This window comes from Ictidomys tridecemlineatus, chromosome 10 (genome assembly GCF_052094955.1).
Source record: "Ictidomys tridecemlineatus isolate mIctTri1 chromosome 10, mIctTri1.hap1, whole genome shotgun sequence".
NCBI lineage: Eukaryota > Metazoa > Chordata > Mammalia > Rodentia > Sciuridae > Ictidomys > Ictidomys tridecemlineatus.
Genome location: NC_135486.1, coordinates 3,406,651 through 3,433,608, shown reverse-complemented (window position 1 = coordinate 3,433,608; position 26,958 = coordinate 3,406,651). Strand labels below are relative to the sequence as shown.

The window sequence follows — 26,958 nt, the reverse complement described above, 5'->3', positions numbered from 1 at the left end:
GCAATGCTAGAACCTTATAGTAAGACACACTCACAAGACACTACAAGACAGTTCCTAGCAAAGAACAGTTACATGAATTGTAAAGAGAATCTGCAATTATTTTACCTTAACAGAAATTTATACTCCTTGAACATCTATGCCTAATTGCTAACAGGGGAAGCAGAATTAATGTGTGTATTGTGTAGGAAATGACTGACTTCCAATTACAAGTTTTCCCAGATAATCTCTATGTGAGGGAGAGAAGTATAAGTGTAATATCATTAACTCCAAAGGGAGGTTACTGTCACATTTTCTGTTTAACCACTGTCTATTAATTCAAAATAATCACCTCTTCAAGGCTTTAGCTTTTCTAAAATTCATTTAAAGGAACATAGTACTTTTAAACTACAATTTTCATTGTAAAAGAGGAAATCAATTTTGAGCTCTTGTGCTAAAAAACATAAACCAAGAAAATCACACAGTCTTGAAACAAACTGGAATGATGGCCTGGCTGGTAGCTCTTCTCTATTACTAATTATCTACTGTCATTAGATAACTTTTTACAAATTAGCTTATTACTAGTTATCTCATATATACCATAATGTTCAGTCTAGAAACATTAGCACAAGAGGAAAAATAAGTTTGAGACTTTTACATGAGAATCCGGAGGACAAGAACTGATATTTATCTATAATTTTTGGCTTATTTTATTATTTCTGTGGTGCCTATGAACAACTCTATTAATTTTATATTTCTGATTATTGCTACATATTTCATATTCTACTCTGTTTTTGAAACTGATGATAAGTAACAGATAATATACCTCTAAGAATTAGGTATAAATTGATTCTGTCAGTAAACCAGGTTTTGGGTAGATGATTGATAGGATTGAGGTTCACTTTAAAGTCTTACTTAAAAACATACTCTCATATCAGACTTCAAATTAGAGATGAGTTTGAGGGTCATATATCATCTTGATCTGTGACATCCTTAAGTACTGAATTATAAAAAAAACAGCTTTGAGAAATCAGAATCTTAAAACCTATGCAACATAATTAGAAGCAAGTTCATTTTTATTTGATTTCAGGAAAAAATAACGAAAACTTGATAATTATTATGCCAATCAAGTTTTTAAAAAATTTAAGTTGCATTCTTCAATAAAATACTCAAAGAGTACCCAATATTCAAAAGATACCATTTTGGATTACAGTTATTTTGTCATGACACACTTGAAGAGAACACCAGATATATCTGCACACAGATTTCTTTTTATTTTATTCCCATGCAGTGCATGCAGCTAAATATAGTTTGTGAAAAGCAACCTGCTTTACAAGGCTTAGCAGAGTTCAGTAAGTTCAAAGGAGTATTAACTGTTAATAGGAAAGATGGTTAGCTGTGGAAAGAGAGGACCTGGCAAATCCATCATAAAGAAGAAATAAAGAAGGAATATTCTGAATTACCTCATTATTCTATCACCTATTGTAGTTCCTCTGATATTAAATCTAGTGAAGGGAACACAATAACTAAAGTCACTTACAAAGACTCCAAAGAACCAAATATGTAAGCATTAAGGTTACCACTTTTACCATCAATCATCTCAATCTAAAAAGAAATTTGCTTCCCTTTGTGACTTAGGGCATTAAAGAAGAATATGTCGTCCAACTAAGTGTGTACAAAGAAATTAAGCAAACAGACACAATCACTGAAGAAAGATTAGAAGGAAGACACTGCTCTCAATCTCTTTTATCTTTCAAATAAATAGAACTGAACCTGTCACAGAATGTGGGGAACTGTACTGAGTCATGAATACCATCCCCTGGAATACCTACATTATGCTCCGCAGAGCTGAGCTGTGCTTTGGGAAATAAATCATTAGGCCTGGAGCTGACTCATGTGGCCTAAGCACAAGAGGATATAGAAGCAGCAAGCAAAGAGTAACAGGGTTTTTACTTCCCTAGGAGACCAGTTCTTTTGCTTTACTTTTTTGCCTCTGCAATTTTCTTTAATAAAGAGTAAACTAGAATCACCAAAAACATGGAATGAGTGGTTATAATGATAACTGCTAACACAGGTTGGCAAATTCACAGTACAAAGAATTCTGGCTTTAAAAACAATGGCCACCTTCCACAGAGACCAGAGTAGGTGGATACACCCACAATGCTTTGCAAATAATATACACTTTTAAAAAAATGATTAACAGGCAACATGGGATTAATCTTTTTTAAAAAATAATTTTTAGTTGTTGATGGACCTTTACTTATTTATTAATTTATATGTGGTTCTGAGAATCGAACCCAGTGTCTCATACATGCTAGGCAAGCACTCTACCACCGAGTCAAAACCTCAGCCCAGGATTAATATCTTTAATCTCTAGGGAGAAAATTGTTAAAGCTTCTTAATTAAACTGAGACTACAACTAAAATTATTCAACATCAAGTGAGCACTGCTTCAGGAAGTTTCATTTGCTTGTTTTGCATATCAATTTCATTTTCCTCTTAAATTCAGCAAGAGAAGAGCTACCAGCCAGGCCATCATTCCAAGGACTGCTCCACAGTGGATCTGACATTAAAAACTGCATCTCTTCCGCCATTCCAAGAGCACACACTCGACCTTCTGAATGCATCCCATAGGCAGTAAGGCGCACATGTGCTAATCTCATGTGTTGCTTTTTAATTCCAGGACACAAAGCATATATGTATTTATTTCATTTTTAGATTCATTTTCCATTTAATTTCTAATATTAATATTTAATATATTCTTGCCCTAGACAAAGTTTAAGGGACCAAAATATGTGGTGATTCATATAGTCCATTGTTTTAAACTTTGGAATTCTGCCAGTAAAGGCATTTTCCACAGCCTATGGCTTGGTTTCTCTCTATATGACTGACTGTAGGGCAGGGATCTGCAAACTGTAGCCAGCTGTTTTTGTAATGACCTTTAGATTAAGAACAGTTTTTACATCTTAAAATGCTTATATTTAAAATGTTATATAAGTACCTCATAATAGTCTCTACTTTGCTTCTAGGTCAGCAAAGCCTAAAACATTTACTGTCTAGTCCTTTAGGAAAAAAATCTGCTGACCTCTGCTGTACAGGGTCCCAGTTATATTCATACAGACTTGCTACAGTTAATCAGAAGAGCATTCCGTTTAAAAATATCTATGTTAGTTGTTAAGGCCTTTTTTTCTAAGACATCCTTCTCATGCTTGATCTCAGTCCAAAAGTGAAAACCTGGGTCATTTCTAATTAACCAATTTATTAGAATGCAAATTTTTTAAAAAATCATTACTCTGCAATACAAAGAACTGCTGTGATATTTTTAGATTGTACTTGTCCAAAATAACTTATCTATGTCTTTTAAATTTCATTTAAAAAATTACATTTGGAAAAATAAAATTGAAGTAAAAATTAAATTGGGGCAATAAATTATGAGATCCATTATGGAGTTGTTCATATGTATTAAGGTGTAGATTTAATTAACCATGCACTTTTACCATATTTACTTTTGGGACCAGTAACTATACTAATGTACCCTAACTAAACTAATACGGACTGGGCTTTTTAAACGGCAGCAATGAGGGACCTCTACGATATGCACATGTTTAGGGGGTCATTTCATCCATGTGTGATTGTAAGAGCCAAATGTTCCAGTTTTCATGGCAGCACTTCAGGATTCTTAGCCTCTTCAGATACAAAAACTCATCACATGCCTAAATTACAAGCTGGTAAATAATAATTCTCAAGTTCTTAAGAAACAAAATTATCTCTTAAGACTTTCTTTCTTTAGAATAAAAGTCAACTTATCTATCTCTTTAAATTTAGAAGTAACAAACTGGCAGTAGTCTCAAGGATAAAGCACTCTTTTAAAAGTGCAGAAATATTAAAAAAATACTTCTTATAGGTAATTCAAATTAAGTCAAAATGGTGCTAAGGAGGTTAGAAACTACAAAAATAAAAAAAGGAAAATTCTCACCATTTGTAAATTCTTAATAGAAAAAATAATAATCCAAATCTCAAAGGAACAACTTATGTAATTATGAAATGAGTATTCTAATCATGCTAGTATCACTGCAGTATATGTGTTTGTGTGTATTTATATACATAAATACTATTTTTACTTAATTTCATATATTTATTAAATTTATTTTCCATGTTTTAAATAGCTTGTATATTTCTTCAATAATTACTAAGTATCTTGAGGGGTAAGAATTTTATTATTCTTTTACTATTCAGTAAGTTTATTACTGTGACCTGTAAAACAAAACAAAATAATATACAGGGCAAACTAAGGTTAACATCCAAACTGAGCATAGAGAATATAAATAACATTTAACTTTTAAAAAGGTAAGGAAACCAATGTGAACCTAGGATATTTTAAAATCTGGATTTAACCATGAGAGTTTATGCATAAAATGGGGTCACAGTTCTAGGCTGATGTCCATAATTACCAACTTTGGAAGATCCTGCTAGTCTAGTTCAGAACCTGGGTTTCCTGGGTTAATGAAGTTATCAGGTGCCAACTGTGGCAGATCCAAACCCTAAGAAAATCCCTAAAACATACAAATCATCTAAGTATTATGAAAATGGTAAGTAAATGATAATCTCTATAGAAAGATATTATAGTTTCTGGATTCTCTAGGATTCTTATTCCCTCAAACCCTCCTTTCTCATTGATGTATATTACTGGGTTTAAAAAGAAAATTTTCCTTACGTCAAGGATATACAAAACTCCTTTTAGCACCTCAGTTTCCTCAGCTTAGCATAAAAAGGTGTTACTTAGCCTGAACAGAAGATGATAAATAATTACAATTTTCTGCAAGTGTCTAATAGCCATTAAAAATACATTAATTCTTTAAATAAATGAACACAGAAAGTGATATGGTACACATAATTAGAAACTGGACACTAAAATTTTGTTTTTATGAACAATACAGAAGAAAAAATTTTAAATTAAAAATATAACTTACATACATAGAAGACTATAAGTGAATAAGCTTAATTAATTATAGAACACAGTTTTTCACTCAGGGTGTGGAAACCATCATCTTGATTTTCAAATTGTACTGTGTTTGTTAACTTTATCTGCATATATTATGAGGTGATGACATTGTAAGGGACTCTGCTCTGGGTATGGAAAGAAAAAGAAGTAACTTTTACTCATCTAAAATATATATTAAGGGGGCTGGGGTAGTAGCTCAGCGGTAGAACACTTGCCTAGCACATGTGAGGCCCTGAGTTTGATCCTCAGCACCACATAAAAATGAATAAATAAAATAAAGGTATTGTGTCCATCTACAATTAAAAAAATAAACAAATATTTAAAAAATAAAATAATATATTAAGAATGCTAAGGACTAAATGGGTGGTAGGAAAAGAGAAGACGTTTGATTCAAAGCACAAATGCACTTGCTGTGCATTTGAAAACAGTCTCATGGCAAAGTAAACACTTCCCAAAGATGACCAAGGAAGGGCATATCCTTTCCAATTAGAGAAAGGGGTTTCCATTGATCCCCAAGGTCATGCTGCTCAGGGTTTTTACCTGTCATCTGTCAGTTTTTCTCTCTTGGAGCTGCTGCTCACTGTCATTGTTTTTTAAGTCTACATGGCCACAGAGAATAAATATCTTGGGGTTATTTAACACAGCCATCATTTAGTGTTTTCAGTGTGAGCCAGGTCCTATGACTGACTAATTTTTAATTCTTACTAAAATGTCAGCTGAATGTAAATATGTGAAATGGTCTGAACAGAACCTCACTCCTGTGTAAACTAGGATTTTAAGAATAAACTGGATTTTCTGGAATAAGACAGAACTTACAATGACATGATATCACTGATTATAGTAAGTTTTCTACAAGTATGGAATGTATTATTTATTTTATCTTCTAAAAAATATGTTCTTGTGATCACATACACTGAAAAATGGAAAATAATATGAACGTATCAGCAATTCAATTTTTTATTGTTGCTACAATATTTGTTACTGTAATTTTTCATTTTCTAAATCAAGTCATTAAGCTTACTTTAATAAGTCAGAGCCAGCAGGAAAGCAGAAAAAGTTAATATAAAACAAAAACAAAACAGATAAAAGGTCACAGTAAGGCAATCTGACAACTAAATATAACTTAGCTTTAAGAACAACCTTTTGGTCAATGTCAACATTCCTTTCTCTTCATCTGCAAACTGAGGAGTAAGCTGCTCTATATAGACACACAGAGCAAAGATGACTTTTTATTTCTCTCTTAGTGCAATCTGTTCAAAGAATATGCTATGAAAATAATTTACTGTGGGTTATACTACGAGAAACCCTTAAGGAAGGGATGAAAAACAGGCTCTCTTATGTGACTTTTCAACAAACCCCTGTGAAATGTGCTTTTTACAGCTTAAGCTAATTAAAACTTTACTCACCTATCACCAGGTCCCGTTCGATACCTTGCACCTGGTATCAGCACTGGGTCATCATCACTGTCATCTGTGTCCTGGAGCGCAGAGTCCCTGGCTGATGTTTCCTCATGAGCCAAAGGACCGATGGCTTCTGTTTGGGACTGGGGCTCAGGACTGGTATTAGTTTCAATGGCAGCACTCTCACTCCTATTCTGATCTACAGTTTCCAGTTCCTTGTCTTTTTCAGACAAAGTAGATTCTTCTGGAACCCCACAAGGGCTATCAAGACTGAGATCATTCCTTTCTCCTGAGCTGGAATCCAATGGCTCAGCTGTGAAGTTATCTAATTGTGTTGACAGAAAATAAAGCAGCACCTAACAGTTAGCGATATGGACAACATCACTTAACCTAATTTAGTTGCTGACAAAATAAATATGAAATTTCATTCCTCAACGAGGAAAGCTGTACAACACACCCATTTAGAGGTGGTCTCTAATTGTGGAGGACTAACACAGGTTAAGTTTGTTCATTTCCCCATAAGAAGCAATTATGTAGAGGGAGCAAGAAAACTTACCTATATCTACACAACTCTGAACTGGGTTTTCTGCAGATGTACCTTCCTCATATTCTGGCATATTCTCTGATACTTCTTCAGAGGCTTCTGGAAATAAATCAAATCATTATTAAATCTTAATTTTTTTGAAAAATAAATATCAACTTAATACTCCAGCTTCCCTATAGATGAAGTGTCATAGAAACCTTTGACATTTAGACAGAACTTTACCCCAGTACAATGCAAATATATATTTGTGCACAGAACTGTACAAACGCAATCAAGGGTAGATGGGCCCACTTTCTCTTCCCAAAGCCCAGGCCCTGAGCTTTGTTGAGTTCTATATGCAGAATATCTGCTTTAGATTATCCCTCACTGCTGATATAACTTGTTCTTGCTTTTTCTAACCTAAAAACATAATTCATTTGTAACTTCATTTATCAAGCATTTACTGAATATCTCCAGTGTTCTAGTCTCTGTGCTGGACACTAAAACTTAACTAATGTTTGTGTAACAATATTCTACTAGGAAAGGGTTCTAAAAAGTTCCCTAAATGGCATTTCATGGGCATCATTCACACTTTGTTTAGGCTTGACTGCTTCTGTTTTCCCTCTATAAACCATCTACACTGTTTTAACAATCAAGACATATGATGGATTTCACTTGCCACATATGAAACTGGAACAGTTCAAATTAACACTTACATCTCACACATTCACATCAAAATGACCACTCATCCCAGTCCTGGTATCTACACGTGGGACTATGTTTCACTATGCCTTCCCGTCCTGATGGCCTAAGGTCCCCCCCTTTTGTGTTTGCTACTTATCAATATAAGAGCTGGGCTACAGTAGGTTAAGAGTAACTTGTTAAACATAACAAAAGTGCAGCCCTGGAGGGAACAGAAAAAACAGGTGGACATCCAACACTGGGGATTCATAAAGACAAAACAAACAAAAAAACCCCCTTACTTGTTTCACTATCTCCTTCTGGTGCCTGCATTGAGCTCTGCGGACCCAAGGATCCCTCCTGACCCTCAGATTTGCAATGGCTCCCATTTCCTCTAGAACTTGAGGCTGTACTGCTCCTACCACCAAAACAAGACAAATGGTTCCACCACAAAGTTAATAAAAGTGAACTTTAAGGATGCTTTTTGTTTTACAACTAGAGAAGTACAGCAGAAAATTCAGAATAGAAATTAAAAACAAAAGATTAATCTAACATACTTTCAGTATAAAGAAGATTTTAAAATGAGGAATACCTGTTCACTGTTTTGATGCTTCTATGATCTAGTATGCATTTCTACACATCTGTGTGCATGTGCACACCAGGGTATAAATCCAGGGCATCTTAAGCTACACCCCTCTAGCCCTGGTCTCTATGAAATTTTAAGTGAATTATATTTGACTCTCTCTTTGTCTACAGCTAGTCCCAGACTTCAATTTTTAATGGTTTTATAGATTTTGATCATATGCCCTTTTAGACTGTGGTTCAGACTATTTTTATATTAATACTTGAATGGAAGGCTGTTCATTTCTTTGGTCTCTGAAATACTACCCCATTGATCCCTTCCAGTTCTGGTTTGTTGTTCAAATATGACAGCAGCCAGGTATGGTGGCACATGCCTATAATCTCAGTGGCTCAGAAGGCTAAAACAGGAGGATCTCAAGTTCAAAGCCAGCCCCAACAACTTAGCAAGGCCCTATGCAACTTGGCAAGACCCTGTCTCTAAATATAAAATGGGCTAGGGATGTGGCTCAGTGGTTAAGTACTTCTGGGTTCAATCCCTGGTACCCCAAACAAAAACAAAACAGAATAACACAACAAAAACAACAAAAAATCAAATACAGCAGAAGACTAAGCATTATGATTTATCAAAAGAGGTGATGGTTTCTGTTTTAGTTTTAAAACCCACCTGATTATAGCTGTGGTGCTTTTAGTATTCTGGCCACAAGAGAGTACTAAACTAATTTAAATGAGCAATTTTCACTGAGTATTCTGTGACAAGTTGTGGGAAATGTGTAAGGAGGAATTGAGTTGGAAAGAATATAATGTATTATAACATGACAGATTAAAACTGAATTCATAAAAATGCAATAATTCTCTAAATTCAGAATAAATATGAAGAATTAAGCTTAAGAAAGACAATAACTTAAAATGTTAATTATAGTTGAACAGCAATGACCCAATAAACAATGCAAATTATTATGAATTTTTGCCAAGATTTTATAACAACCCTTTTAGACTAATTGCAGAAGTAAATTTGATATTTTTAAAAAGCATACATGTATAACTTGGTATTATTTCAAATAAGAATATATACCTACATGAGTATATATGCAGAGAAAAATGTCAAGAGAGCTATGTTTAAAAAAAAAGAAAAAAAAAAAAGAGAGAGAGCTATGTACCAGTGTTGCAAGTGTCATCCTAATAGGATCACTACAGGTGAAATTTTTAATGCTGATTTGTTTATTTTTGCAATGAATGTGCATTTCTTTTTAACCAGTAGGAAATAGGTAGCTATTGAGGTAAAGATAAGCCACTACATGTTTCTTTTTCCCACAGAGAAAGCTGTGGTATAGGTATGAATAAAATGCTTAGTGTATAAGTCATAATAATTAAAACATTATGGTACCGGTGTAGGAATATAGAGATATTCATGGAAAAGACACGCTATCCAAATAAACACATTTAGCATAGTTAACATGGCATTTTAGATCACAGAGAAAAAAACTGTTTAATAAATGATACTGGGACAAAGGAACAGTCGTGCAGAACAACTAATGATATAGCTCTATATTGTATTTTATAGGAAAATAAATTCCATAAGTATTAAGTATATAGTTTTTAATATAAAACCAAAAAAAGAGGAAAATAAAAAGAAAATTTCTCCTTAATTTTAGGAAAGACAAAGCTTTTCTAAGCATGAGCTCATAGGTAGAAATCAGAAAGCAAAACCACCCTAAGTAAACTACAAAAGGAACACCAAATTGGAAAAAATATTTGCAACATAAAACAAGTTATATCCTCAATTCTATAATAAATAGACATCATAAGTCAATAACAAATCTTCAAAATAAACCTTTGAAGTAGGATTATTTTGTAAGCCTACTCATTTCTAGTAAAACATGCTCATTTCTAGGTAAGAAAACTGATAAGAGCGGTTCCACAGCTTGTTAAACCAGAGTCCAAGTTGTATGTCCTACTACTTCATTTGTCACCAAAGAAACTAAAATGAAAGCAAGACACCATATTGGATTAAAAAAAAAAAAAAGACTGCATACTTTTGAGGGCCCTTTTGAAAAAAAAAAAAAGAATGGAATTATGACTTTTCCTAAAACAATGTTTTTATAAGAAGTCAGTCTGTTTTGTACAGAAACATGAGAAAAGACAAGGCAAAGTAAAGGGCCACAGATATGATTTTAACATGTTAAGATCAAAAGTCAGGGCTCATGAAGAAACCCGATGACTGCACCTTTAACGCCTGCCTAGACCCCAGGCACTTTTCACTACCTCTCCTTCCTTTCCTCACTTTTCTTAGCACAGGGGATAGAACTCAGGGGCTCTCAACCACTGAGCCACATCCTCAGCCCTATGTTGTATTTTATTTGGAGTCAGGGTCTCACTGAGTTGCTTAGCACTTTGCTTTTTACTAAGGCTGGCCTTGAACTTGTGATCCTCCGGGATTACAGGCATGCACCACAGCACCCAGCTTGTCATCGCCTTTGAATGGTTCTAACTTGTACCTATGGCATACCCTCAGTGCAGAAATCAAAACACCTTCAATTCTTTTTTTTTTTTTTTTAGTTTTCGGTGGACATAACATCATTGTTTGTATGTGGTGCTGAGGATCGAACGTACGCATGCCAGGCAAGCGAGCTACCGCTTGAGCCACATCCCCAGCCCCTTCTTCAATTCTTCTAGATACCTTCTTCTTGCTGGTTGGCCTTCCCTGCTACCTCTCTCCGGTTGGTCACTCCTCTTCAGCTACACTGGTCTCTTAAAGATCCATGCACACAGGTCTGCTTCTGTCTCACTGGTTTTCTGCCTAGAATGCATATAGGGAAAGCCCTGCACACACAAATGGCCCTCTGTTCAAGGGTTTGCCCAGTGTTACAACCTCCATGATGCTGACCCCTCCCTTGGTCTCCTGATCACCTCTACCTGTTTCACTTTCTCTCATGGTGCTCCGGACCCCCTAACACTCTACACAGAACACTATGTTCACTGTTTCTTTCACCTAGAATGTAAGCTCTGGTATAGCAAAGATTCTCTTGTCTATTTTTTTCACTGATCCATTTCCAGTGTCTACAATTGTCCCTGGAATATTAGGTGCTCAATAATACTTCAAACCCTACTTAATGAAAGATTTTAACATACACATATAAACAGTAAATGGAATAAAACCAATATTATCATGTATCAACATATAGTTATATGTCAGTAAATAACTACTATGTAGTGTTAGTACATAAGATATTTTATATTAATAGCATGTGATATTATAATACATAATTAAATGTTAATTTCAAATAAAATATAGTTTATAAATTGATATAATTATGGAATTATATCAATACACGATCATATATCAAGAAATAATACACTGTTGATATCAATTGACATTAATATATTCATATTAATAAATTTAAATAAAAATGTAAATATCTCATCAAAAAAGACAGGCACTGACAAAGAATAAGAAGCTTACATGATTTTTTTTAAATGTAAGAATCAGAGCAATGTATACTATCAGATGTCATTAAAGAGAACCTATACAACCATTAAATAAACACAAAGTTCAACCTTATTAGCGATAAATTAAATAACAATTAAAATTATTTTAAAGTCAAATACACAAGTTAAAAGATAAATGACTACTGTGAACACTGGCCTGGAGACCATCAAATGCATTCATTCATATGCTGCTGATAAAAATGCAATGAGAGGGCCCTTTCGAAAATAATCTGGCAATACCTTTTCTCTAGATACAGTTCACTTATGGATAAATTATCAAGAGAAGTAAAGTATTTATGTCAGATGTGGTGGCTCACACCTGTAATCCCAGCAACTTGGGAAGCCGAGACATGAGGATGTCGAGTTAGAGGCCATTCTCAGCAACTTAAGAGAGACCCTGCCTCAAAAATAACAAGGATTGGAGATACAGCTCAGTGGCAAAGCACCCGCGGGGGTTCAGTCCCTGGTACATGGTGGTAGTGGTGGGGGGAACTAGGGGATGATGGACAACAGAATTAGGAAAATGCTTAAGTCATTCACACCATATCTATCTGATGAACTAGTAAGATAATATTTATGAAGAATAGTAAGATGGGAATATTTAATATAAGACAAAAGCAGGGGAGAATAGATATATTCAGTATAATTAAAATTAGGTTGTGAAACAACAAAAGTCCTACATAAATGCACATTTGTACATAGAACCAAGACTCCACATTTTTACACTAATAATTTGAAGGTTATTAATATTATTTATATTTTCTATCAGAAGAAATATGCCAGGATAAGCAACATCAACATCATCTGAAAAATTTCTAGAAATGCAACTTCTCAGATCACACGCCAAACATAGCTAAAGTGGGGTCCATCAATCTGTTTTAACAAGCTCTCCACATAATTGTGAAGCACACTGATAGTTTGAGAACCAATACATTATAGCAAATCAAAACATAAAGATGATAAAAAGCTAAAAATGCACATCTCACACAATCCTACAAAATGGCTAAGAACATCTTCACAAAAAGATTAACTTACCATTCATCTGTAAAGTTCAGTTTTATTGTGCTTGTAGTTGTTCCTTCTGTGCTGTAGTGCAAACTTAAAACTGGTTCACCTGTCCCTGGTTTGGGGCTCAGCTTTTCATTACTGTTATCTGAAAATTGTGTTTAAAACATTTGAAAATGTCTTTGAAACCAGTAAAAATATGACATTTCCTAAAATTTATAAAATTTAAATTAGACTGTCCTTGTCGTAATTCTCATATCTGTTATAATTCTCATTTGAAATGTCAGGTAGCCCTGCATCAAATTCTAGCACTGAATGACTCCTCTTGATTCAGAGGGAAATCAAATACACTGAGAACCATATTTAATTGTTATGGAAACAGAATATTAATATGCAGTGACATACATTATCAACTGGCACCTTCATTTAACAGAAAGCTCATGGTTATTATTCTTTAGTTGTTGGAGCATCGAGACTAACTCATGTGGGCTCCTTCAGGAACACCAAGACACAAAGAGGCCAGGGCTCTGCAGGAATTCTGCTGTAATTATATGCTACTGAATTTCCTGCTCTCTCAAATTCAGATCTATCCTCCAGTGAGAGATCATGGCCTGCACTCCATAGAGGGGGTGTTTATTATGCTTGAATATTTTCTAAAACTTTGTAATAATATTACACATTTTTGGTATACTTCATCTTCTATTCTTGACTAATCTTACAAGGAATTTGTTTCTTAATTACGGAAAGCAAAATCAAGAATTATAGGGGGATATCTATACATATAAATTCTTACATATATGTCCATATATATATATATATACACATATGGTTCATTTATATAAAGTCTTATTAAATGACAAATAAAATCAACTCTACAGAAATTGATATATACTGTTCCAAAGCTCCTTCAAAGGAGGATATAAATATTCAAACATAAAGATAGCACTTTAGAAAATTTTCACTTTATGATGCCTGCGATCTTGGGGAAACATTAAAGTACACAGGGAATAAAATGAATATACAGTCAAATATATGACACTTTCACTAGCTGCTGCAGAAAGAAAAACTTCTAATATCATGATTAGTTTCTTATATTGAACACAGGACTAATGTAACATTACTAAACATAAGCTGCTTCTTTTGGTGGAAAAAAATGAAAGCAATTACAACTTGATAAAACTCAATTGCTTAAGGTTTTTGTTTTTTGCAGTACTGGGGATCGAACTCTGGTCCCATGCACACTAGGCAAGCTCTCTATCACTAAACTATACTCAAAGGCCGGCTCAGGCATTTTGATTGCTAGTTCCACTTTATATTACAATGAAGGACATAACGCTTTTCATTCCTCTTGAAGATGTGGCAGCAGAACCTCTGCTTTAGCTTTTATCATATGAAAGACAATAAGACTTCAAATACAGAACTGTAGAAGTCATCTCTTGACTCCCAAGAAGTGAGCAGTTAAATTGACAGTACCAATGTCTTAACTCATGAGAAACTCTGTCCTATGAAATCAATTCTCATCTGAAAATACTGTGAATCACAGAGTTGGCATCCCGAATGGTAAATAACTTTCTGTATAATTTTTGTTGTAACTATGTTCTGATTATCAACAGCTGCTAAAAAGAGCTCATTACAACTGTCAAAGATTCAGTATTACATTCAGTGTTTGAAGTTATTTTACCAAACAGTAAAATAAATGAATGAATGGACTTTTAGCTTAGATAAAATGATTAAGAATTATACTTTAAAAACATCACTCCTCATCTTGATCATCTTCAAAAAATTCACCTCTCACACCTCTCACTAGCCATTTGTCCTCACAGTTTTCCCCCTTCTTCAATTAGCTGCAACTTTGGTCCCTTTGCTGCCAGTCGCTAAGGTCTTTAGGTTCCCCGCATTGGCAGGGACAGACAAAGATTTGGATGATCAGGGAAATGAGAAGCACAATTGGGGCTAGTTCTTCCATTTTCTCTCACAGTATCTCATAAAGTGTTTTGCTATCTGTTTTTCCTTTAAGGGTGAAGAAGGAATGGGAAACAAAAGCAAGCTCAGGAGAGAAGGCTAGACTGAATTTCTGAGGCCTACCTTGATTATACACAAGAAGTTTTGTGAAATTTAAATGCTCTTTCAAAATCTCCCTTTTGAGAAAATTAAAGAGAGACAGCTGCAGATATTTACAAGCTAGGACCAGAGGAATATAGCAAACAAAGAGATCAAAATCATGCAGAAACACGTTTAAATTTATACAGTCCCATCCCCCCAGCAAGAAGTCCTCTGAGATGATCAGTAACAACTGAAACTTTTTTCCTAGGGTAGCTACTACAGTTATTCAATATCTCAGGAATGTACTGTATATTATAAATCATATAAAACATGAGAGCATTCATTTAATTATAAAATGATTACAGTTGACAGAATTTGCTCATTGAAGTTGTTAATGAACTCATCAAGCCTGTATAAAACTGGCCCTTCACTCTAAAAATGGATACTTCCATGTAGTTACCAAATCTCCAGACTCCTAAGGGTAGTGATTTCCTTATAGCTTGCACATAGACAAATTTGTGTCTCTGGCAGAAACAGTACAAAACACAGAACCTGTTTTCCTTTTCTGTGGTATTAGTGGGAGTCTACCTAAGGTTCAAAACTCACTTCATAGCTTCCTTCCACCAGCCTCTTCCTAGCTGAATCCTCCACTGTGTGATCACATATCAGGTTGAATTTTCTCAGTAATGTAGAATCCTGAGTTAATAATGAATGCACTCACCATGTTTGTGATAAAGTGCATATTTCAAGCTACAAATGTTTAAGAAAATCTACAAAAGACCTAAAGAAAAAAAATCAAATGTTTTATTTTTACATTTAAAAAAATAACTGCAAACATCTAAAATTTCCTAAACTTGTTGTGTGTCAGAAGGTGGCTCAAACACATACTTTTTAAACAGTTTTTTTTCACAGCCTTACTTACATAACACATAGTATACATTACTGAAATGTTTCCTTAATAACAAGTAGGTTTTTATTTAAAAGCCTTAGGGTTTAAAACTTCACCTAAATGTACAATTGGCTTTATTCAGAAAGCACAGTCACAGTAATAGCTGCAATTTACTGAGCCTGACCATCAAGATGTGCATGAACACACACACACATGTATTAACTGTGTTTAAGATCTTTGTAGCAAGTGTCATCTCCATTTTACACAATGCTGAACATTTTTTTTCTGTTACACAGCATTTCCCATCAAAGTTCTTAATATACTGACTTAGAAATAATCTGAATAAAAAAATAAAATATACTTAAATTATCAATTTTAAATAAAAATATCAATTGTCAGTGTCAAAATTCCTCAAAAATGATATACAATTCATATCAGCAACATTGATATAACTGATAAAAGCTCTGGTAGCTCAACTGTGATTTTTGGCCCTGGACTACGGGAAAGCTATGTGTCTTCCAGCGTACATTTTTCCTTCTTCTAAAAACACAACAGGAGAATTCCCTTTTGGTGTGCTCAGCCACACAGAAATGCAATGGAGGGAAAAAAATCACTCTTGTTAATTAAATGGCTATTTTTAGATATCTATTTATATTGTTTAGTATTTATAACTATTTAAAACAACTAATTAGCAGCTTAGAGTGCTATCCAGGTAAACTACCACTGACTGAAAACATATGCTTCAGAAGCAGAGTAGTAATCACATAAAAATTAAGGTGAAACAGTATAAAGGACTTAATTTTCACAACAGAAAAGTCAATTATCATGAGACTCAGGAAGCCAAATTAAAAAGATTCTTTCTAGAAATGATACTAGGGACATTTCAAGCCAGTGTGTTGGCTAAAAAAAAAAAAAAAAAAAATTCAAAATGGGCTGAAATATACTTTGAAAGCAATACTTTTACCTATTATATATAATGAAATATTTTCCAAGTCTTCCAGTAATACCATAAATTACTTTTTGTAATACATATACTTTGAAACAGTTTAATCTGTATGTTTCCACCATGAAATTATAATCATTAGTGGTGCTATAAAAATGGTACAAGACATACCAAAAATTAGGTGTGATAATAATAATATAAAACATACTATCTGGTACTTAAGTCTATTTTTATACTGATTTGAATGTTACAGATCTAAATGCTGATATTAATGCATAGATCCTTAACTAGAATACCCCTGGAGACCTGGACTATGTGAAAATTTAAACAATGCATTCAAAATGAAGATAATTAATGAGGATACTAGCAATAATAACTTATTTAGAACCACCATGTCTAACATTGCTATCTGCTGCTGGGTATGACTATATATTAGCTAACTATATAGCTGGGATAAGTTGTGGGACATATTAAAATAATAATTAAAGAGATTTTCTACAATATGGAAACCTATAATACAATATTTCTCATTTCATCATACCAAATATTTTCATATATTTATTTATTTGGTACTAGGGATTGAACTCAGGGGTGCTTGGGCCACTGAACCACAACCCTAGCCCCCCTATTTTGCATTTTATTTAGAGACAGGGTCTCGACGAGTTGCTTAGTGCCTCACTTTGCTGAGGCTGGCTTTGAACTCAGGATCCTCCTGCCTCAGCCTCCAGAGCCACAGGAATTCAGGCATGCGCCACTGTGCCCAGCTAATTTTTAAAAAATACTTGTAGATACACACAATACCTTTATTTTATTTATTTTTATGTGGTGCTGAGGATCAAATCCAGTGCCTCACACATGCTAGGCAAGCACTCTACCACTAAGGCAAAACCTCAGCCCTCTTTATAACAAATATTTAAAAAAATCAAACTAAACTAGAATAAAATATATGGTGAAAACTTCTGAAAAAATGTAGGCATGACAACAATATAGTCTATTCAAATGTTTCAGACCATCTTACTTGTATTATGTAGAAGAAAAGGCAAATTCCTAAGGTCTAGTTTCTAAACCAATGCAAAACCTTCCATTTTCATAGATCAGGAAATCTCCAACTTGTCTGAAGATTCTATATTACAGGATACAAATCATATGTAGGAGGAACATGTTTCGATTCACAGAGGAATGCTGCTTCTTGGAATGGAATCTATCAGAAAACACCTATCTATCATAAAGACAACTGTGAGGCAAAGCATTTCACTCTAAAAATGGATTTTCATGCCTGGGTCTATAAATAAAGTTAAAAACAAGTACAATTTCAGTAATGACATACATTAAGAATTCTCTTCTATGTAATCTTTTAGATATAATATTGTAGTCAAATTTTCTTCTGTCAATTAAAACTCACCCTATGTCCATTACAATAATTTTAATCCAAGAACTATTTTGATGATACAACACAGCGATGGAAACTGAGCTAAAACAGGACTGTTGCCTGTTCTACACTCTAGGATTTACAGGTTGAAATCTGATTCTATCTTTTCTACTGGATCTCCCTTTCAGAACTATTAGACTTGTTTAAGAACCTATTTCTTTCTTAACTTTCAATCTTAAGAGCAATACAGGAATAAAAAAGGTAAAGAAGCCTACCCTCATGAGTCTTGCAAAAGTACTCTTAAAAATGTAGGCATGGCATCAATAACATTTCTTTTCATGACTGTTTCCTCTGGTATATATTCATCTTAAAAAATAAATAAATAAAATAAAACCTGTCGTACACACTACAGAGTGGATAAGTTACTGTGTTAAAATGTGATTTCCAGAAAAAACACACCTCTAGCCACTGCCCTCCCTCCTTAATGGTCTGAGAGGGGTTTCCTGGCTCTCACCTCTACCTCTTCACTCCTGCGCCATCACCCCAGGCACTGCTCCACTAAGGACAGTGACCACCTCTCCAAGACCACCAGTAGAGTGGGGGATCTTCTCAGATCTTCCACTAGATCTCTCGTCTTTAGGACACCACACTGTTCTTTGCCATCCACTCTCTACTTCTCCTCTCAATCTCCTTTACTAGCTTCTCCTCTCACAAAATTTTTAATTTTCAATTATTTTCCTGGTTTTTCTCAAGATGTTTTAGATAATCTACTTCCACCTCTACTTCTTACCTTCATTCTAGTTGATTTCAATGACTTTCAATGGCTTCACTTACTTAACATTTCTATATGCAGAAAATTTCCAATTTACTTCTAAACCGACATCTTTTCTGAACTCCATATGCACTGAAAGTTGCCATGATCAAAATGAAGTTATTTATGCCCAACCTTAACAAAGCGGTGTCAGAAGATCAAAAAGCAGGGCTCCCACGCACACATGCTTATGACGAAAACTATTAAAAAACTATGAAAACCACAACTTTACACAGAGAACACTTCTGCAAGGAAAACTGCCCCACAACTGCCTCTTCTATCGTGGACAGACGCTATCCTTGTTATTAATCTTAGTAGCCAATGATTATTATTTTAAAGTAATTTATGTAATCCTTCTCCATTTACCAAAAACCCTTTCCTTTCTTTACACGCCTGATTATGCCTATTAGCCATCAAAGCACACATATTCCAGATTGTGTCTATCAAAATGTGGGAATCACCCTTATCGAAAAGTTTTCTGCTAATCTCCATCAGTAACTCCCCAAAGCACCACAAATAAGTGTACAACCTCAGGGGGGGAAAAAAAAGAGCACTTGTTATATGATAAACTCCAGATCTGTGCCTTGATCCTAGTCCCTCCAAACAGAATGTCTTTACTGAAATGTTTCTGCATGAAAATTCTGAACTGATACCGAGTCTTACACTCTGGACTCCTTCTCAACCCCTCCTCTCACTGGCTCTACTAGCAAGTCTTACTTATTCTATATCCTAAGTATTTCATTCCAAACATTTCTTCTTACTTTTATTACCAGATCATGTATCACTATGAGAACTTCCTAAGTGGTTGTTAGTGTTTAGATATGAGGTGTCCCCCAGAAGCTCATGTGTGAGACAAAATAGGATTTTCAGAGGTAACATGATTAGATTATGAAAAGTGTGACAAATATTAGTGGATTAAGCCACTGATATGGACTAACTGGGCAGTGACAGTGGGCATGTAAGGTGTGGCTGGAGGAAATAGGTCACCAGGGAGTGTCTTTAGGGTACATATTTTGTCTCTGGTAAGCAAAGCTCTCTCTGCTACTTGGTTGCCAGGTCTGAGCTGCCTTCCTCTGCCACACCCTTTCACCATGATGTCCTGACTCACTTTAGGCCCCAAGCTGTGCAGTTAGCCAACCACGGACTGAACCTCTGAAACTGTGAACCAAAATAAAACCTTTTCCTCCTTTACATTTCTCTTGTCAGGTCTTTAGGACACAGTACAGAAAAGCTGACTAAAACAGTAACTGTCTCTAGTCAATCTCTATATTCAGGACATCAGGGAATCCTACCTCTTTTAAATCCTTTATTAGCTTCCCTCTGATTTTAAATTTAACACCTCAGGTGGTCCTCCTCAGTTTGGGCCTAGAGCCCAGGCAATTCTCTCCCTCATTCTACTATCAGAGTTCTGCATGTCTCTTCCTGCTTACCTTTGCACACCTACCTCCCCTGGCTGGCTGACTCAACTCTGGGGTCTCCTCAGGAATGGGGTCCCTGGCCCGCTGTGCGAAGGAATGAGGCTCCCTTACAAGTAGCCCTACAATAACACTCACCACACTCATCTGTCTTTACAATTAGATGAGGCAAAGCACAGAGATTATGAGCAGGTGCTGGAACCAGGTTGCCTGGTTGGACTCACATTTCTAACATTTACTGCGTGTGACCTCGAGACAAGTTTGTTAACTTCTCCTTGCCTCAGTTGTGTCATCTGGAAAACAGGGATAACAACAGTGCCTACTTAGTAAGGTCACAGTAAGGATTAAAGAAATGAATGTATAAAAGCTGCTCAAAGCAATGCTCGGTACAAAGTGGACGTGATAGTAAGTGTCTGTGCTATTGTTCCTATTATTATTCACCAATTCAGTCTCTAACAACAGATAGCATTAGTTTTATTCATCCATGCATCCTAGAGCCAAGACAGGCAGTGAAGCCTCAGTTGAATAAATGAAGCAGACATACAAATGTGGCTCTTGCACTTATTTCATTTGTTTTTATGCTTAGCTTCTTCATGAGTAAAATGAGGTTAATAATAACATTCATTCATTAGTATCAGGATGAATGAGATGCATAAAATGCTTAACACAGTGTTACATAAAAACTCAACAGATGTCAGTCATTTTTATCATAGACAATTGTAAGTTAGAAATCAAACTGAAGGTACAGCTATAGATATGATTAACAGGAGAGTAAACCAAGTGCACACACAACACAAATAGGGTTTAACTTCCAAAATATCAAAAATGTCACTAATTAGAACTGAGGTAGGAAGACAGCTTTCACCCAAGAATTTAAGACCCACTGGGCAACAGAGTGAGACACTTTCTTAAATTAAAACTACTAAAACAAGCAGGTAGCTGCATTTATAACTCTGAAGGTTTAGAGTAAATATACTTTTGTTTATCACACTGTAATTTGTTTTAAAAAATCAATACAAATAAGCAAAAACACTGACTGCAATCAACCAGTTCAATAATGTATACATGCACACAATTATATGACCAGTGTTAACTCTACATCATGTACAACTAGAAGAATGAGAAATTATATTCCATTTATGTATAATGTATCAAAATGCATTCTAGAGTCATGTATAACTCATTAAAATAAAATTTTTTTTTTTAAAGAGAGAGTGAGAGAGGGGAGAGAGAGAGAGAATTTTTAATATTTATTCTTTAGTTCTCGGCGGACACAACATCTTTGTTGGTATGTGGTGCTGAGGATCGAACCTGGGCCGCACGCATGTCAGGCAAGCGCGCTACTGCTTGAGCCACATCCCCAGCCCTAAAATAAAATTTTAAAAATATTTAAAAATAATGTATACAGTTATTCAAAGAAATGAACTTTTCTTCAGTGAAGCAAGCCTATTAAAATTTAAAAAATTTATTAGTAACAAAGTTATCCCTAGGAATCTCCTCAAATAAAGAAATTTAGGGGGCCGGGGTTGTGCCTCAGTGGTAGCACGCTTACCTAGCATGCATGAGGCACTGGGTTCGATTCTCAGCACCACATACAAATAAATAAAAAATAAAGGTTCATCAACAACTAAAAAATATTTTTAAAAAAAGAGAAAGAATTTTAGGAATTACACAGAAAAGTGCCTGGGCACTTGAAAGATGATGAATTAATATTCCAATGCATAAATATAAAACTACAGTAACAATTTTAAAAAACCATCATCATCTCTTTAAAAACAAAAAAAAATTATGCTCAATCATTACTGAGAGATACATTAAAAAAGACAATGTTAACTGTATTACCTTTTACATTTTACAGGGTAAAACAGAACAGGAATGTTGGTAAAGATTAAAACCTTCAAGGTCTGGGGGTGTAGTTCAATGGTAGGTAGTGTGTGCTTACCACACACGAGGCCCTGGGTTGAAAACCTCAGCACCAAGAAGGAAAGGAAAGGTTAAAGACCTTTACAGTACATATAGGGCACTAATAACTGTACATTAGGACATTAACTACTCCCTCTGTCATTAATAAAGAATTTCTGTGCTTAATCTGTAAGTAGAACATGCTTGGTCTTCAAACTACAGCTCGCTACCATACAAACCACATTCAGGCTGTAGCAAGGTCTGAATATGGTATGAAGACTGCTACCATTTCTCTCTCTTCACTCTTAACTGAGCTTTCACGTCTCCATTTTTCCTAAACCTTCCTCCTCACACATTGCTATCAGGTTTGTACTTCTATCATGTTGTAACTCAAATCTCATGTCCAAGTAATCAACAGCCCATGTGCTTCCAAATGCAGCCCTCTGGAAGCCTTTCCTTTAGATTTGGTGTTCCTGCTGCCCTGCCTCACTTCTCTCACCCTTCTTTTCCAGTCTCCCTAAGCCAGGTCCTTTTGCTCTGCTTTTTCCCTGGAGAGCAGATTCTTTTCATTTCATCCTCTTACAGACAGTATCACCCATTCCCATTTTTTCCAACTATCCATAAATGTATGGTTCCTAATGTTTCATCTCGACCTCTGACTCCTGGTGACTTCCCAAATCATATAGCCAAATAGCCGTCTATGAGACTGCTCCATTTGTACATCTAATGGTCTGAATATGATTTGTATGTTCCTCAATGCTAGTGCTGTAAGGCGGGGGCTTGTGAGAGGCTTTGGGTCTTGGGGCAGAATCCTTACAAAAAGATTAATGTCAACTTGCAGAAGAGATCTCCTCTCCAGGAGACTGCATCAGGTAGTTCTGGAATGAGTTGTTATAACTGGATTTGGCTTCCTCAGCTTTCTCTGTTTACTTTTTTTTTAATATTTATTTTTTAGTTTTAGGTGGACACATCTTTATTTTATTTTTATGTGGTACTGAGGATTGAACCCAGGGCCTCATGCATGCTAGGCGAGCACTCTACCACTGAGCCACAACTCCAGCCCTGGCTGTTTCACTTTTTAACCATGCATGGAGTAGCACAAGGTCCTTATAAGAAGTCATGCAGATATAGTGAGAATAGTGAGCCAAAATAAACCTCTTTCCTTTGTAAATTACTCACATGAATGTATTCTTTAATAGCAACTGAAAACAGATTAAGACACACTTCAAACTCTACATTTAAAACAATATCTTAACGGGATATTTCTTTCCCCTAAAATCAGCTATTCCTCCTGGAAACTCTTTTGGCTGATGGTTCACTATCACCTTACCCAGACATCATTTCTACCTAATCAGTTCCAAAGTCCCATTTATTCTTGTCTTTTTCAGTGCTGGAGATTGAACCAGGGCTTGGTGCATGCTAGGATGGCACTGCACCACTGAGCTAAAAGCCCAGCCCAACTCCCATTTACTCTACCTCTCAAACTTTTTTTTAACCAATTTGACCATTCTCGTTTCCCACTGCTATGGCCTCAGACTGACTTCCTCATCGTTTCCAACTGGACGAATGCAGTAGCAGCCCCTTATGTGCTCCTACCATTACAACCTCCCACCAATCTTTCTTAAAACTTCCAAAATGCACTTGCCAATATTTAAATCTGGTCTCATTTTTCCCAAGCTGAAATACTTTCCTCAAGCTTCCCAGTGCTTAAAGATTCAATCAATTTACTTACTCATTCAACACAGAAACAAACAATCCCCTAAATTAATGTATGATTATAAAGCAAATGTGGGAAAATAACACGCCATAAAGGAAAAGAACTACAAAAGACAGGGAGGCCTTATTATTTTTGACAAAGTGAGATTCAAAGGATAAACAAAAGCTGCTTAACAGAAAAGCAGTTCTAGTAAAGGAAAAGCAGGTCCGGGGGTTTGAGAGGTAAAGGAACTCAGTGGTAGGACTGAAAGGAGGCTATCTGGCAAGACTGTAGCAAGCAAGCAGAGTGGCCTGAGACATGGCTAGAGAGATGGGGCCAGGTCATGTAAGCAAAGGCATGGATTTGGATTGTTTTAAAGGCCTATATGGAAGCAATTAAAAAATTGTAGGCTGATAAATGACACAAGTATATTTACATTCTTTAAAGTGTCACTCTGGATGCTGGTAGAGAATAGATGACAGCCTGGGTGAGAAGAGCAGCTAAAAAAAATATTACATTAGTCCAGAAGAGACAGATCAGTGGTGGGCAGTCTCCCTTAACTTTTCTGGGAGAAGTTATCTTCAGGTAACCTAAGCCCTTAATTGAAGCCCTCAGAACATTAATCCTACCAAGCAAAGGCAAGTAAAAAAAAAAATAAGGACTTAAATAATTTGGATATATATTTTCCACCATTACAACATTTCTGTTCAGAGGTCTTACCACAAAGCTACATTTTAATGGTCTATTATAATGCACTTTCTGCCAAAGCATCTCAATATTTGATCTCACTTCTCTACTTACATGGCTAAAAGACATACTATACTATACATGGCCCCAGGGACAAAAAAACCTCTTAATTTCCACTTCTAAACTAGAATTATTACCATTTACACAGGAGCTGAGTTCAAAGATCTGCATGTTCAGCTTGATTCTTCTCTTTTTGTCATGTCCCATATCATGCATACATTCTCAACTTAAATTGAATTTAACATTTAATACAATCTATGAAAATTACTGATATAAAATAAGAGTATGAATTTGGCCACTGTCTAATATATAATGCTATAACTGTGATTCACTTTAGTTAGTCTTCTGTGTTGCTCTCTCTATAATAAATGTATAAAGATAAAACATTTAATTCCTTGGTTCTCAAAGTCATTACTAATTTTTTTTTTCACTTACAGGAAAAAAAACCTATAATAATACTCGTCATTCTCAAGTTCACGTAGAATAATTTAAGGTTCAAAGTACAGAAGTTTTCTACCCTGTTTTAAAAACTGTTTTCAAAGATTTTGCTAAGATATAGTTAAAATTAGACCTACTTCACACTATATAAAAATATTCAATTTCCCTATTGCTATTAACAAGTGAGTCAGCTTACATGTGTAAACTTTCAGCCAACCAAATCTTATAGCTTTTGCTACTTGAAAAAGAAAATGTCTTTAAAAAAATATTTCTAAACTCTATCAGGCCACCCACCTGCCTTTTTTAATAGTGAAAAAAAAATAAAAGCATTTTAAATTTTTCTTTATGACCTAACATCAAAAATTAGTAACATTTATGATACTGTGTCATAAAATACTTAGAACACTTCAGGGAACTGTGAGTGGAGAGAGGAACCCATTTGCCCTAATTCCACAGAGGCTATTTTAGCTGTTTATAGTCTTCCTTTCTCCACCCTTCTTCTCAGATGGCCCCTTTTGTCAGAATGCCTTCCTTCCCTCTCTGTGCTGTATTTGATGGGCCAGTAAAAAAGCTTGAAAAATAAGTAATCTATATCATCAGGTTCTCCTCAAGGCTTCTCAGACAAGTCCACCCTTCTGATACTTCAAAAAGTGCAAGTGCCAAGTAGAAGCCATTTTCCCTTCTGATGGGTGGCTTCTCAGTTTACCTCTGGGTTCCTAAGTATATTCCTTATAGTTAAAGCTAACAGAAGTCAGATCACCAGATAAATGAGACCAGACTAAATCAAGTGTCATTACTATGAAAGTCTAATGAAATAATACTATGCTCAAATGACTTTTCCTAAATGAGTGATGAGGTGATTATGCTAACCACATACCCACAGTTCTACATAATTTTATGACAGATACCTAGCATTTAAAATGGATATAGTTTATATCCACTACAACACTGTTACAGGAAAAAAATTCAAATTTGCCATAAAAGTTCAAAGACAGAAATTAGCTTACACAGAGCATAATTTGTAAAGGCCAAGGGGGCCCTTTGTGCACAATACCACCTGGGGTATTAAGTCTATAAAATACTAATGTTAAGACCATAATCAAAATGAAATGCTATGTAAAAATGAAAAAGAACTTTGTTTATGCATTGCAATAAAACTATGGATGGATGGGCATAGCGCATCTCCTGTTGCACGCACCCTGTTGCTCGTCAAGTGACATGGATCCGAGCTGTTTGTTAACCACAGAAGAAGGAGAATCTGAAACAAAAATGAGATTTCAACTTAAAAGTAAGCAGCAGAAAACTGCACAGCAATGTTATGATCATCTATAAGCTTAAGGAACAATGTATAAGGGTGGGGAATAGAAGTAAGTACTGTGGTGTTTTCTCTAAGCAGTGAGTAAGCAAGGCCATGTGCTTATGATTGTTATTTCAGGCAAGCATTTAGCAACTTTGAGAATAAGTAGAGAAAATATTCTTCTACTTCCATGCACATACTTTTTTTTTTCTTCAAATTCTTTCAGCAAAGGCACAGAGTACAAGGTAGATAAAAAGAGAAATGGGGTATCGCCACTGAACAGGAGAAACTCCCTGTCCTTCTCAGATGCCCTCTCCAGCTCCTGATACAAATCTAAATCTCGCGGAAAATTTAAACCATGAAACGAGATGCTCACTGCACTTAGTGAGATGTTGTTTGTTATACCATAAGCTGAACAAGTAGCTCAAGTCCAGATGTTAGACAAAGGAAATGGTTTATAAGATACTCAACAAAGTAATTACTTTTATAGAAACATACATAATGTTAAAAATTCTAGAATATATTGTGCATATTAAAACTATACTCAGTGAAAGCTTAGATTTCTTTTTCTTCTTCTTCTTCTTTTTTTTTTTTTTTGAGATACTGGGGATCAAACCCAGTGCCACTGATCTACATCCCAAGTCCTTTTTATTTTTTAGAGACAGAGTCTCATCAAGTCACTGAGGCTGGCCTAAAACTTGCAATCCTCCTGCCTCAACTTCCCAAGTCACTGGGATTATAGGCAGCGCCACCC

General features: G+C 35.2%; 1 protein-coding gene across 3 annotated transcripts in view; it reads right to left on the bottom strand.

Moving 5' to 3' along the window:
- Positions 1-26,958, bottom strand: part of Dcaf6 (DDB1 and CUL4 associated factor 6) — a 109,039-nt gene that overhangs the window by 18,195 nt on the left and 63,886 nt on the right. For 2 of the 3 annotated variants that reach the window (XM_078022260.1, XM_078022261.1), the window contains 5 exons: positions 26,106-26,165; positions 12,685-12,802; positions 7,884-7,999; positions 6,934-7,020; positions 6,384-6,702 (listed from right to left, as the gene is read on the bottom strand). In XM_078022260.1, the coding sequence (XP_077878386.1) occupies positions 6,384-6,702; positions 6,934-7,020; positions 7,884-7,999; positions 12,685-12,802; positions 26,106-26,165 (700 nt within the window). The remainder of the gene's footprint in view (positions 1-6,383; positions 6,703-6,933; positions 7,021-7,883; positions 8,000-12,684; positions 12,803-26,105; positions 26,166-26,958) is intronic. The other variant, XM_078022262.1, reaches the window with a different exon arrangement.